Source organism: Centroberyx affinis, unplaced genomic scaffold (genome assembly GCF_046629955.1).
Source record: "Centroberyx affinis isolate AG114_WGS23_722 - 3 ecotype Tasmania unplaced genomic scaffold, CSIRO-AGI_Caff_v1 ptg000555l_1, whole genome shotgun sequence".
In the NCBI taxonomy this organism is placed as follows: Eukaryota; Metazoa; Chordata; class Actinopteri; order Beryciformes; family Berycidae; genus Centroberyx; species Centroberyx affinis.
In genome coordinates, this window is record NW_027279199.1 from 196,769 (window position 1) to 211,661 (window position 14,893).

The 14,893-nt window shown below is 42.4% G+C and overlaps 1 protein-coding gene across 1 annotated transcript in view; it reads left to right on the forward strand.

Moving 5' to 3' along the window:
* cpne5a (copine Va) overlaps positions 1 to 14,893 on the forward strand; it is a 61,174-nt gene that overhangs the window by 9,995 nt on the left and 36,286 nt on the right. Inside the window, exons 2-6 of the mRNA XM_071518125.1 lie at positions 964 to 1,004; positions 1,917 to 1,963; positions 6,531 to 6,634; positions 7,849 to 7,888; positions 9,125 to 9,201. Coding sequence (XP_071374226.1) covers positions 964 to 1,004; positions 1,917 to 1,963; positions 6,531 to 6,634; positions 7,849 to 7,888; positions 9,125 to 9,201 — 309 coding nt within the window. The remainder of the gene's footprint in view (positions 1 to 963; positions 1,005 to 1,916; positions 1,964 to 6,530; positions 6,635 to 7,848; positions 7,889 to 9,124; positions 9,202 to 14,893) is intronic.

The following is a 14,893-nucleotide window of genomic DNA, read 5'->3' on the forward strand; positions in this document are numbered from 1 at the left end:
TTTGGACCGCTGAGTTATACCAGAATGCTCCCATGGATGCTAAGTGAGCTTTGCATCCATCGTTGTCCATGTGGATGCATACTGATTGCTCCTGTTGAAAGCAGTTGACAGTGCAGTCAGCGCCTTGTTGCTGTGATTGCTGAAGTAGAACCTCATATTCAGTCTGTGTTGTGGCGGGTTACGGCGGTTGGCTCCTCCACCTGCCTCCTCCGCCTGCAGCCCCGAGGCCAGACTCACCAGGGCAAATCCAAAGCCACGCTTCCTCTTTTGCCAGTGCAGTTTGTCTGTGTTTGGCATGTGTTGTCATGGTTTACACAACTGTTTTCCCCCGTGCTACATGGGGACCTGTCAGTTACCTCATGTTGCTTTGAAAGCTCACATAAAAGTGGTGAGTGTCAGACCTTTTTATTTATAGCAGATACATACAGTACTACTAATTGGCATTCGGCTGCATATGACTCACCTGTGTAGCTGCCTGTGCAATTACTATTTACTGTAGTTACTTGAAGTCCTTTTTCATGTGGTGTTTCCGTTATTTTGTCTGCTCCCTGTAACTTACTACAAACTCTTCTCATTTGTTTTTGCTGGCAGCTCTGCCTGTGTGTCCTCTGTGTCCTTTTACTGAGCTTTAATGTGCTTACTGTACTGCTAGCTTGGAAATGAAAACTCAAGGACAATATGGTTTATGGGGAGTTAAGTGTGATTGTAAATTACCATGCTGTGTTGTCATAGCACTTGGCATATGAGATATTTTGCCAGAAAGTACTTACAAGAGAGACACCATACAAAATAAGCTGGAACTTCCCCACAGTTACACCACAGTCTATGACATGATTCAATGATGATTCAAAATGCACTGGAATTGATTGGACTTTAGGAAAGATAAATATAGATCTTGATCATTATATCCTCATTCCTGACTGACATGAAGTTTTGATGTATATTTGTTTCCTTCCCTTACAGGAACCTTTTGGACCGAGACACATTCTCCAAATCCGACCCGTGTAAGTACTATCATATTCTCAACCTTTTACCATGCAAATTAAACACAAACTGCACTGAATTAGAAAGAGTAAAGACTGCAATGCAGCTTACCTTTTCCTGTGGGAGATTTTACTTAGAATATGGTGCATTCACGCCTCTTCCCTTTTTTGCGACTCTTTACTTTCACTTTCGCTGAGCTTAACTGTGATTCAGTTTACTCTGCTATTTCAAAGTGTTCCTTCAATAACCGCATATCATTTGCACAGTAATGTGACAGCCTTTCCTCAGTGAGAGCTACAGAAAGTACCTTAATTCATGCAGGGTATAAACGCCAGCCTTTGAATACAAATGGGTATCTTTTGGTGAGACACTGTGGAAGCATCCCCAGGTCTCTTGGGGAACCGCTATAAAGGCATTTTCTATGATTCTCCCTGCGGGATAGAGAATGGAGGAGACATTTGACATAATAGGGTGGAGGTTCAAGTCCTTTTTGTAAATAAGCGACGGGGGAAATATCACGCTCACCCTGTTTTGTATGCACCAGAAGATGAACCTTGGGATATGTGACAGGTCACGTTGCGCTCCCTTGCCTCAGCGCCATTTGAAGTCTGAAAATCAAATAGGAATCGGGAGAATCCCACTGTTAAGAAATTGTGTTTTGATTGCACAGCTTAAATTGTGCTCCTGGAGCCTTCAATCTTACTTAGAGCTTTGTTCCTTGCGTGTGGAGATCGTACCTAGATTTGATGTGGTGCAGTATCATTAAGCTTGGCACTTCATTATGCTGTCAGGGTGTGGCAGGATAATTAATGATGAATGTCGGCAAAGGCAGAACAAAACAAACACAATTTGATGAAGCGGGATGCTTGATTTAGTTTATTTTGTGACAATGTATTCCTCTGCTCCTCACCACCCCCCTCCTCTCTTCTCAGTGGTTGTGCTGTACACCCAGGGCGTGGAGTCCAAACAGTGGAGAGAGGTAAGAGATCACAGCAGTTCCTCTGTCAACACAACTCTATCAGCCCGTCTCTGTCCTCTCCACAGCAGCCTATACTCTCAGTTTGCAACCCCTTCCCTCCCCTCAGTCTCCTCAGTCTCAAGGTAAATGCTGTGAGTGCCAATCACTCTCTATTGATTGACCCTGTGAATATTCATGCGTTGGTCAGCGCTGTGTTAGCTGTGACTGATTGGCCATTAAAGTGACAGCTACACGTATCGATAAAGATTAGCCTCGGCGTCAGAACCCCTCTGGCTGCCGGCCACTGGACCTTAATTAGACAAGAGACTCAGATAAAGTGGTGGAAGGCCGAGATTGCAGCTGGACAGAGGGTCCTTCCGGGATTATTGTTTGTCCCCATAATCTAAACAGATGGACATGCAGAGAAATGACAGTATGATACCTTGAAGTGTTCATCCATGGCATTCCTGTGGTCCAAGGCAGCCCAAATGTTGTTTGCAAACATGAAACTCAGAGAGCCAGATCTGTAATCTATGACACAATCAATATGTACATGCTGGAGCTGCTCCCTTGACAGTAAATGGGAGAGTGACTTTGTGGGTTCAAAATGTTGCGCTTGAGCTTTCACCCGAATCATTTTTTATTAAATAGCACAGCAATATATATTGATTCCCTATAGACATTGCTGTGACATTGGCATACATTGGTGCATCAGAAGTTAGCGTTCCCCGATACAAACTGAACTGCAGTTCCAATTATAATCTGTCTCTCAGTGGGAGGTTTCCTAAGGGAGGAGGGGTCGTCGTTCTCAAATAGCCCACAGTGATATGTGTATCAGGGGTTGATGCACACACATACTGACACAAGACACATACTGAAAACTCGATGGCACTGAGTAGAGCGCATATCTCCACCAACACTATGCAACTGTCAAGATATGCCAATTCCACATGTCAGATTTTCCCCGTCCAACTCCGTTGGCGGAGGTATGACGCTTCTACATTGCAGTGCAATACACATACTGTACACAGTCAGCTGAACTCTATAGTTCAACTCTGTAGAGGTTGTTACAAGAAGAAGAACTGTTGCAACTTTGTCTTTAAACCAAGGTGCATGAACTGGAAATAACTAGAAAAGGAATAAATTCAGCTACTCTTGGAGACCAATGGATGTAAAAAACTTTAATTGATGCAATAAAAACCAACGTGTTTCAGCAACATGCCTTCATCAGGGTGTAGAGGGTGTTAGACACAGATGAACACACACACACACACACACACACACACACACACACACACACACACACACACACACACACACACACACACACACACACACACACACACACATAGACACACATCAGACTAGCGACATCTGATCTGAACCAAAATCATGAATGGATTGACTTTCTAGGAGATGAGATTCAGCTGCTGTGTTCTCTTTGCAGCTCCATTTTATCTTGTTGCAATGTTAATCATTGAGAACAAATTAAATTCAAGCATGATGGCTGATTATAATTTCAGCTCAGGTTTCTTTCAAGGGAGGTCAGCTGCCCTTGACCCTGTAATTTGTACTCTGATCCTGGTAACAACCTGGCGGCATTCCTTTGTAAATCCAAAGAGTTGTTTTATCAATGAGTGTGGATGTTATGGAAGTTCACCTGGTTTTCTCATTATATCAAGATCTTTTCTCGTTATCATGAGAAACAGGATCAATCATAATATCAAGATTTAAGAATAATGAGAAAAAGAGCTAAGGCAATGACACGGATACTTATTTAATCCGCTTTTATTTTTCTTCCTGGTTTGAGGCACTGGGAGATATTGATGTCTTTGAGTAATATAAATGGAATTATCATTAGTTTCTCTACACTGAGCCCCAGGATCAGGCAGTGAGTCCCTGAACCTGGCTCTGTGACTGGCAAGGCATGGCAGAACCATACAGTATTATCTCAATATTTGGAGATTCTCTTCTCATTATAATGAGAAAAGATTACATAATAACGAGAAAGATCTCATAATAAAGAGAGAAGATCTTATAATAACGAGATCTTTATCACATAATAATGAGAGAAGATCCTGATGTAACAAGAAGAGATATTATTGCAAGGAAAGATCTTAGAATAATGAGAAGAGATCTCCATATAATGAGAAAAGAGCTCAATATAATGAGAAAAGATCTTGTTATTACGAGATCTGATCTCACAGTTAACGAGAAAAAATCTTGATATTCTTATTATATTAAGATCTTTCTCGTTATTCTTGAGAAGACCTGGTGAATTTCACTTTTTGTCATGATGAATGGAAAATGCCTCAGTAGAATATAGATGAACATTAAGCATATGTGCAGTGTACAGTCAGGAAAGCCTCCCACACCTGTCACCACTGGCTGATCTGCCCCCCTTTCTAAACCCTTACAAACTGTGGGTGCAGCCTCGAAATCTCTCCCTCTAGAAGAGATATGGGCTTGTGCATTTGGTGCAGGCAGATGGCTTTGTGAGCAGCAGAGTCAAGCTGTGCAGAATTGATAAAGCTAAGCGTCTCTTTTGCCCCTCTGTCATGTAATGTGTTTTTGTCCTCCCCAGAGTAGATATGGTTGGTCGGAGCACCTCTCACTGTGCCACCAACCTCCTGTAATCCAATTACTCTTCTGTGGGAGAGACTCTCCCATCGGCTGCTAGTCATTCACACTCCGTCAAGAGAAGAATGGGGAACCAAATGGTTACGAATAAATTGTGTTTTGATTGCAGTAGGATGCCTTCATCAGCTCCACTCGAGACCTGCCCCCCCCCCCCCGTGTCTAATTTTTCTCGCCATTTGTGGTCCAATATATAAGACCGTAGCTTCACCGCATCATTCTGTTACCACATTATTTTCAAGTCATAATCTTCAGCTCTGCGTCTGTAATTACTCTCAGTCCATGACAGGTTTTCCTCTTTCCTCTTCTTTTACTCAGCCACACGGTCACCACTGGATGTTAATGTAGTTTAGTGTGTGGCGGATGCAGTATGACCTCCCTAACGCCAAAAAAGCCTGGCCTTTCCACTTAGTCAAAGTCCTCGGCGTGAATCTTTATACCAAGATGGATTCCCTGACAGTCCAGCTCACACTTCATTCTAGTTAGGGTTATTGGATGGCAGCGACTGCACACAGCCAGTGCCCAGATATCCCTTCAGCAGGTTTTTTGTCTGGGGGTTGACAGCTAATTGTAGTGCTTTGCTGCTGTGTCTCAGCTGCCCTGCTGTGCTCATGCCAAGGTAGGAATAATATGTGGATCGGGAGGTCTGTTATTTCCTCGGGTGGCAATTCTTTGCTCTGGTGCTGATTCTTCTTCTTTGGTTAAGTTTGGCTCGAGACCAAAGTGAATATGCTATCGGCCCCCTGCCACCAGATTTGGCCCGTGTCACTGAAATATACTTTCCCTGTCCACTCTGAAGAGTCTCACTGCTTCTGCAACTATACTGGAATGGAGCTCGCTCTCTGACAAGAAGAAAGGCGCAGAGAAAGAGCGAGAGAAGAGGTAGTGCTGCACAGTAGTTAAACTTTTATAGGCTTAGGCACACTTTCATGTTTGATGGCAGGTTACACTTCAGCAAACCCAGTCCGTCAAACTGTCACATGTTACACACAATCCTGCTTGAGTGCCTTTGCATTAGCATAGGCGTCCATCCGTTAAAAGTGTTCTCCTACTCCAACTTGGGTATGTGCAGCTCCCCTGTCAGGAGCCATTGTGAGTTTTACCACCACCGGAAGTAATCACACATTTGTGAGCCTGCCGTGATCTGATGCCACTGTAATCCTGCTGTTTCATCTCCTCATTAAGCCCTAACACTGCTATTATTAATTCACTGTGTCAGTTTACGGTAACACTTTCTACTAGGGATCATTTATTTATGCAGCTCAACGTCAGTTCTCTGACTATGAATTATTCATTTTGGATACAATTAGTGTGCATGCGTGTGTGTGTGTGTGTGTGTGCATGTGTGGGGGGAACTGCAACTCTCTCTCTGTCTGTTGATTTGTTTATCAGCACAACACCTCGTCAGAAGGTCTTACTCTGTAGCAATAACAGGTCTTTTTTCACCGTCTGTGCAGGCAGCTTCCCGTTTCCCTGTGAACGCCACAGAGCAGGAGATAGTTTGCCATCTCGCTCTCGTTGTGTCAGCTCCCATGTGTACCGACAAAATGTGGAAGTCACTCTTTTTCTCCGTCTTTGTCTCTTCACCCCCCCCCCGCGCCCTGTGCCCATTGTCTGAAAGAGGGTGCAGGAGCCATGATGGAGTGAATGCGGTATTAATTAAACGAGTGTAATTGTACTCAATAAAGTGGTTTCCTCAGGCTTGCTCATCACCAGCACAATAAGAAGAGGTGGAGAAGAAGAGCTGACTGCGTGTGATCATCGACTTTGGTTAATCAAATCTGAGCTTATCCGATGCCGTGGATTCACACGGCTGTGGGGAGAAGATAGAGGGGGTGGGGTGAGGTAACAGAGCAGCGCATGTACTTTCTGAGCGACTGCATGATGTGCCATCTCACATCTCTGCATCTTCGTTGTCTGTATGTCTTCCTCTGTTTTGGTTCTGATCTAGTTTGGGAGAACAGAGGTGATAGACAACACGCTAAACCCAGACTTTGTCAGGAAGTACATCCTGGACTACTTCTTTGAGGAGAAGCAGAACCTGCGCTTTGACGTGTGAGTTATTCCATTTGATCCAGTCCCTCTGAGGACGCACCGAGGTGTGTGAGTTTCAGATGTGCCACCCGCTTCGAACCCAATCTTCCAATCCCTCCTTTTCTCACCACAAGCTTAACATCTTCCCCCTTCATTCTCTCTCTCTCTCTCTCTTGCTCTCTTTCGTCCCCTCTCCCCCCCTCTCTCTCTCTCTCTCCTGTTCCTCTCTCTCTCATTTTCTCCCCCTAATTCAGTCATCTTCCCCTCGCCACCACCTCAGCTCTCTCCTGAGGAATTATTCATTGGCGCAGTGTCTCAATAGTCATGCGTTGAGGGGAGATTGGTATAAGGGTGATAAATATTTCATATAAAGTTTTATCCTCAGTCTCCCTGCTGCTAAGCAAAGCAAATGTCTGAAGCCATGTCCCATAAGACGCGCAAAGACCCCTGTCCTCCCTATTCTCCCGGATAGCCGCCTTTTTCCTTTTGAAAAGGCCAGACCAGTGAGAGGGTCAGGGAGGTGCGATTTCATTTTGAGATATCCGAGAACAGAGTCAGGATCATTTCCTTGACTCTCTCCTCATCATCCACTCCTCAACAAGAAAAAGATATGTTTTTAAAAAGCCTTACGTTTTCTTTTCTTTTCTTTTTTTTGCCTTCGAGCCTGAACAGAGAACAGAGTCCCTGGTGGACTTCCAGGATGTATCCAGGATCTAGTTGAAGGTCTCTGAGGATTTTTAGACACTTAATGAATTCATTTGGTGCGCTATCATGATACAACCCTGGGACAGGAGGAGAGGAAGTATTTCCCCTCACAATTAGTGTTACTCATTTACATCTCTCTTTTATCACAGAGGTGGGAGTGAGGGCATGCTGGGGTTTAATTACTTCTACATTAAGTTTGACTGGCAGATGCTCTAAACTTTCACTACATTGCTACATTGTTTCAGTATGATCCCCAAGGCATGGTGAGGAAATTATATTCATAAACTATAGAATGACTTCCCTAATTAACTGTCATGTTATTGCTTACATTTATTTTCTGGGCCATTCCCGTTGCTCCCTGGCTGACCCAAGCGTGTGATTGACAGGCAGCAAATGTCCTGCATCAGCCAGTATTTTTTTTATGAGAGTAAATAATTAAAGTGTCAAGGTTCTTTGGTCTTGTTCGGTCTCCAAATGTTTCGCCAGTTTACGTTTGCCTCTGTGATTTGTGCCCTTTTTTGTGATTTCAGGTATGATATTGATTCTAAAAGTCCAGATCTGGCAAAGCATGTGAGTGAAAAACTTTTTATTTTGTGGATGCCTCACAACATATCAGGAGCTTGATTTTACCCTGATTTTACTCTTCAGTTGAATCATTATAAATGCATGACACCCACATTTTGGTTTTGTGCAAGCCAAACATTTTGGTGACATCTAAAAGCTCAAATATATTTTGTATATATTTTTGAATTATGCTTCATTTCCCAAATTGAATTCTTAAAATCAGGTATTTTATTATTATAGACCTATAATACAGTAATAGAAGTTACATTTACATTTGCTATATGCTCATGACCTTTTTTCAATAAGAAATGAAGCATTGCCTATCACATCAATATCAAAGCTTTTCAAACACATACCCCTGTATGCTATGCAGTGTTGTTTGTCATGCAGGGTTTTTATTATCCATTTTCAAGCGAGCGTACAGTCAAAGCGATTTACATTGACCTGTTTTTGTATTACAATTAAGACCACAAGCATTCTGCTAGCATGCACGCTGGTAAAAAAAACCCCCGTACATTCAGGTATATAGTTCATTAAGACAAATGTATGTTAGTATCATCATTTACACTAAAAGCTTTGATAAACAAACCATTACTCATACTATACAGACACAGAAAGAATATATTTGCAGCCCTTGGTTTGCATACTACCACAATATTCCTCATTATTTACACATATATATCATTGTGATGCTTTTATTGTTGCATATCCACATTGGTGTTTCAAACCCGCCATGCACTGGAAACAAACTGTTCCTTGCCTATCCCTCTTCCTCTTTCTGCCTCCTTGCTTCCTTTCGCTTTCCCACTTTCTATCTCACTTTCTCTCTCTTTCTCTGAGACTCGACGACTCTTCGCACTCTGCTTTTCCCATCCTGCTAATCTGCTCTTTCACATGTCACCTTTTGCTCTTCTTTCTTGTGCTTGTTTGATGACGGCCTGGTATTTGAGTCTTGTGCCTTCTGTTCCATGATATGCTCTGTTGTGTCAATGCTGCTGCCTGGTCTCTCTCTCTCTTTTCCTCCTCCTTCTCCACCCCCGGAAGCCAACCGACTTTAACGTACGTGTCTGCCTCAGATGTCCTAATTTATCACTGTACAACGCTTATATAACAATGCTTAACTCCTCACCGACTGTCCTTGTCACCCCCCCGTGATCCACCTGAAAAACGCCGTCCCATGCCCCACCCTACGACCCGTCCCACCCCCCACCCCACGTGTCTTTACGCTTACCCCCATGGCAGGACTTCCTGGGACAGGTCTTCTGTACGCTGGGAGAGATCGTGGGCTCACCTGCCAGTCGTCTGGAGAAGCCTCTCGGGTGAGTAGCAGCTCTCATTTTACTATTTCAGTGTCTAATTGGTTCTTGGTGAATTACTTGGTGAAAGTAATTATTCATATGACTAGAATAGAGTCAGTCAGAGGAAGAGGCCTTCGCTTTGTAGGTTGAGCCTTATTCTTTCAAAGAGACAAATATTTCAATTTGAACTTGCAGAACCCTTGAGTTTCTCCAATTCAGACATTATCAGATAATGAAAACTCACAGGCACCACGCACTGCGCAGCCCACTCAGATGTGACATGGTTTTCCCATTGGATTTCATGTGTTCCAGCAGAGATGAGATGATGATGAATATGTCTGCCTTCTAGAGCCATCTGTATAGTGCATTACGTGGCAAGATTAGACCCGTGTGCTTGGATGGGAATGGGTAATTGAACACGACCGGGGGCTTCCTCAATGCAATTACTGTCATTAGGGAAGCGATCTAGCATGGAGAGTGGATGGAAGTCAGCATGAGACACACAGCACTATCAACTCTGCTTCCACACAAATTGGGAGATATGAAGCCCTGCAGCAACTGGCATCCACAGACCTATGTGTTGCTCTTTGAATTGTGTATGTGCGTGTGTGTGTGTGTGTGTGTGTGTGTGTGTGTGTGAGTGTGTGAGTGTGTGTGTGTGGGCGCATGTGTCTGTGCGTGGATGTTCATGACTGTGTGTATGTGAGTTTATATGTCTATGCGTCTTTATGTGTCTGGGAATGACAGTGAGTGTATGCAGGCAAATGTGGGTTTGAGAAACAATAAGGTGTGTGTGACTGTGAAGTGCAGTGTGTGTGTGTGTGTGTGTGTGAGACTGTGAATGTGTGTGTATGTGCTGGCCTCTGCAGCAGGGGGTTTGTGTGAACAGCAGGGCTTTGGTGTTGACCGTGAACCCTGCCAGGGACTGGTGGCAGTGGATTATAGAGCTTGGTGCCCTTCAGTGCTGAATAAGAGGATGAGCAGGATCAAGAGACGCTGTTTCACCAATATGCTGTAAACTAGGCTTCATACTCCACATCAGAGACAGGCAGGAGGCTAAGGAGCCCAAAGCAGAGACATGACGGACAAAGGTATTGATTGTACGGCTTCCAGCAGGGCACCTTGATCAGCATAGAGGCTAGGCGGTGATGCAACGGACAATTTTTGCTACCGCCGAGAGCGATGAGAGGATCTTGTTGCCACTACAACCTACTTTACAGTTTATCGACTGAAAAGACAAGCCTCATGAAAACATTCACTTGTGGTGCTATTAACTGTTCAAACAGCTCTCATGTCGGGGCAATTCAGCCGCAATTCAGCAACTCCAGAAAAGTATAGGTTTCCTTTGATCTCATGGTATTTTCAGCAGGATTTCTATTCCCACCGGTGAGCAACATTCAGCTGAGGGTCCGGGTTTTATTCAGCTCTATCCTTTTTGAATAGCTAAATAGTATCCATGGGTAATGGAGTTTTCCTCCTTTCTTATGATGGAGGATTGCTCAGAAGTTGTTTAATGGCTATGTGCTCCACTTCCTTGTCCATGCGTCCTGACATGACAGTGCCTGTCTGTAGTGGGGCTTTGAGGAGTGGCTCCTCCAGGGACTGAGGAAATCTGTTAGCCATGCTTAAATGAGCCCTCCCAAGGCACACTGCATCCAATGACCTGCTTAAGAAGCACATCAGTACCCCTGTCCCTACTTTCCACACTTCCTCTCTCATTTATTCTCTATCTTTCCATCCGCCAGATTCTCTCTTTTTTTTCTAACTTGACCCCCTTTCTCCATACTGTGTTCTCCATTTCTTTCCATTTCCCTCGTTTTCTCTCTCTCTGCCCTTCCCTCCTCTCTCTCATGGTCTCTTTTTGTCTCTTCCTTCCTCTTCCTTACACAACAATGACACACACACACACACACACATGAATGCACACACAGTCTCCAGCACTCTTTCTCCTTCATGCAAGCAGAAACATAAGCAGCTACACACGCTTGGCTCAATAATTTACCACAACCTCCTCTGAATATGTATGTACTACACACAGGGACAAAGGTAATGTTCTGGCGTTCACTTCCAAGTAAATTACCAATGATCTTTTTGTCTTGGGGAAAATAAGAGGTCGGATGAAATGTATTGCTTTTTCCACATGCTTACATTAATACAGAAACGTATGCCGATGGATGGAATACAAGCTATGAAGCACTAAAATAATATACTGTAGCTGAGAGAGTGGTGCAAATCCTTCTGTTTACAATCTGGTTTTAATGAGAGACATATGTCAACGTTATTGGTAGCTGAGGGAATGTATAGCTGAATGATTAACTGATCATGCAGGTGAATGGCATCTCTTACTGGAAAAAATGTGACACCACTCTCATGGCTGTGATTATGTGTATAGGCGTGGGAAGGAAGCGTAATGAGATTGTATAGGTAACATGATAATAGAGTTCATTATATTGATGGAAGTAACCTTTTATGTTTATATGGGAAATTATACCACACACTAGAGCATATGAATGCAATACATTAGCATGTTCAGCCCATTACTCTTACTGTGCCCTCCCGCTGTATGCATGAAACAGGCAATGAGCCATAGGCAAAACTACAGTGGGAGTCGTGGGTGTGCTGGCTGCACCCATGGGAGCCGAGAAAAAGGGATTCGTTGAAATATAGAAAATAATATAAAAAAGTTGCAAGATGAATTGAACACACTGAGAACCGATTTTCTTAGTTCACATCAAAGGCTCATCTGTGCTGCATCCTACCTGTGGGCTATCCAGGGAACTTCCACCACACTGTCATCAAAAGGATCCAATTTTGTCTTCCAGTTTTCTGTGAAACACTGCATATCAAATGGATCCTGATTTTAAAAGATTTGCTCACTGTAGCCAGTTTAAGAAAAATTGTTTATACGCTTGCAAGGCAATTCACTTTTTATCATCTATTTAGGCTATAAAGCGTGAATTGTTCCAGTGCACTTCATGCCTCTTTCGCTTTTTAGCTCACATGGCAGATCAGCGTCTGTTTCTCAGTGACATGTCAGGAAAAAGAAGAGCTATAAGCTGTATCCTACAATGATACAACACTGCATAATAACAAAATAATTAATTTAGATGATTGTAATGTTTTTTTTAGGTAAGTTAAGTTTTTAAGTTAATTTCATGGACTGCTAGGCTGTACCATGGATGCTTCATGGAGGTATAAAATGTTTCATGCAATATTCAAATGATGCCTCTTACTTTCTGATTTGATTGATTAGGCCTTGTCAGTGCGATAGTGTATTTCACTCAAGTCTTTCTTTGACAGATCCTGAGCTTGGAATGACAAGGTTCTATCTGAGTAGAGTGCAGTTTTGAGATAATGTGCATCCAAGTGTTTACATCCCAGCTGGTAGAAGTGTTATGCAGTGAAATCTGTCTTTAAAGCTCAACAAGGCATGCACCCCCATGGCACTCTGAATACAATATATCAAAATCCTACGATAATTAGAAATTTGATGTTTTTTAAAGAGGACCCAAACAAAGATAGAACCTTATAACTCTGTAAAGTCAATCTGGGTTTGGTTCTATACGGTTCTATAACTGACTGTTTATAATGAGACCCCAGTTTCAATGGGAAACTGGATGAATATGATTTAAAATAACACACTGTTTTGAAGCAAATTAAGACTGGATTGCATCACATGAAATCAAATTTGGTATAGTATTTTATATATAATCTCATTTTCTGCATATGTTTTTGTAGTACGTGTTCACTGTTGGTTGCATCTTACATGACAATTTCATGAGGATGAATCGTCTACCCTCTTCCTGCTCTTTTTTCTCCCTTGATCCTCAACCCTCATTGTCATATTTCTTCCTTTTCTACTGGATGTGGCTGCTGCTTTTCCCCCGCTCTATCTGTCCAACCTCTCTGCTGGTCTGTGTTTCTGCTGCTCTCAACCTAATTCAATATAAGTTACACACCCATCTCTGTTTCTGATAGGAATATTCATTCAACATCAAATTGGCTGACTCAGTCTGTCTGGTAGCCACTGGACAGTTAGCTCATATTACAATCACCTACTGAAGATACATCAGTATATAAAGAGACATAACCTGTTAGGAAACAATAATGATTATTCTAGGCCATCTGATGTTAGGCTCTGTAGGGAGAGTTAGCTATCTATGCTAGCTAGTACATCAGAAAACTAACAATTTAGTTGGTAAACCAGCTCACCAGCTCAAATCCTCACTTACCTTTCAGTATTAGCATGAAAAAGTGGAGCGATATCGCCATTAAAGTCACAGTGAAACAGCATTTTGAGCATCTTGCTTCCTTAATGTGATGTATTTCCAGTTGAAACATGATGTTGGGGCGGGACATAAAGGGATCATTCAAAAGTGTAAACCAATGGGATATCAGTTCAGGAGTGAATGGCAGTTTTATTTGATGGGAACGGCAGAGGGACGGGATTATTCAAAAATCTGTGATGGTTTTATTGGTTGAAATTTTTATATACGCCTCCTGGTACACGATGAAGTCGCCACTAAAGATTTTTCATTTTCCAGGAAGTAAAAGTAATGAGATTTTGATATAAGAATACGATAAAATAATGTAATTTTTGGTATGAAATGTCAAATAGGTGTATGTTATAATAGCTGGAATGAGCTAAAAAGGCAAAAAAGCAATTTCCATTTCAGTATGACTTTAACTTTAAAACTCTTCCTTTGACCCGATGGAAAGCTTTTGATTGGTCCTCACTCAAACATTGAAGTTTGTGAATTAGAATCTTGAAGTACCGAGCTGAAATGCAATATCTGGCATAGCTATTTTTTTTAAAAATAACATCACACTGGCAAGAATCAATTTTGATAAAAAATAAAACCAAAAACAGATAATTCCCAGCTCACAGGATGATAAACGACCTTGTTAATTAGCAGAGCTGTATGAGCTCGGCAGAAGTTTACTCAGGGAAAACTGAAGCGGAAAGCATCGTTTGTCTCATCTTGACTTCAGAGACTCACAATTCTTTTAAAGTTGTTGGTTAATGTACTTGGCTGTCCGACTCCGGGCTACACAGCGGCTGTTCCTCCGAGATGAGAAAGAAAGAAGAAAAGAAAAAAAGTGTTCTGCAGATTTAAATAATGAGTGGGGGGAGAGTGAAATTCATTTTTTTTGTGAAACTGGAAATCCTTTAGGTATTGTAAGTGGGTACAGGGTTTCTCACCATATTTATTGCAGTATTTGTCTGTATTCTTTAACTGGGAGGTGAAGTGCTTGAGACGGCTTACAGTAATCAGCATCCTTTGCCTCGGGACATCACACACAATTAGAGCATTCTGCTGCCTCGCTAAATGCCAATTTGGACTCCAAGGCTGAACACTAACAAGGGTCCCTCTCTAATAATCTGTATTCCTGCTTAGGTGTGGAAAAACTACAGCCTTGCTGATTGTACAAGATCCCTTTTTGTCCAATGCAACGGGATTTTTTAGGAACCATTTTGATTCCATAAGATGCAAATAGCTTGCACTCTCACCATAAGAAACTATCTGCTTCCGTTTTTTTTGTCCTCCTGGCTTTCAGAATCTGACATTTAGTTGAATTGCTTTGTTTATGACTCTTGAAGGACTTTGGCTGCACAATCTGGAAATCTCCTAGGGCATTACTTGCTATGAAAATAAATTGTTCTTTTAATACGCACAGTGATTGTTAAAGGGTAGGTTTTTAAAGCACTGTA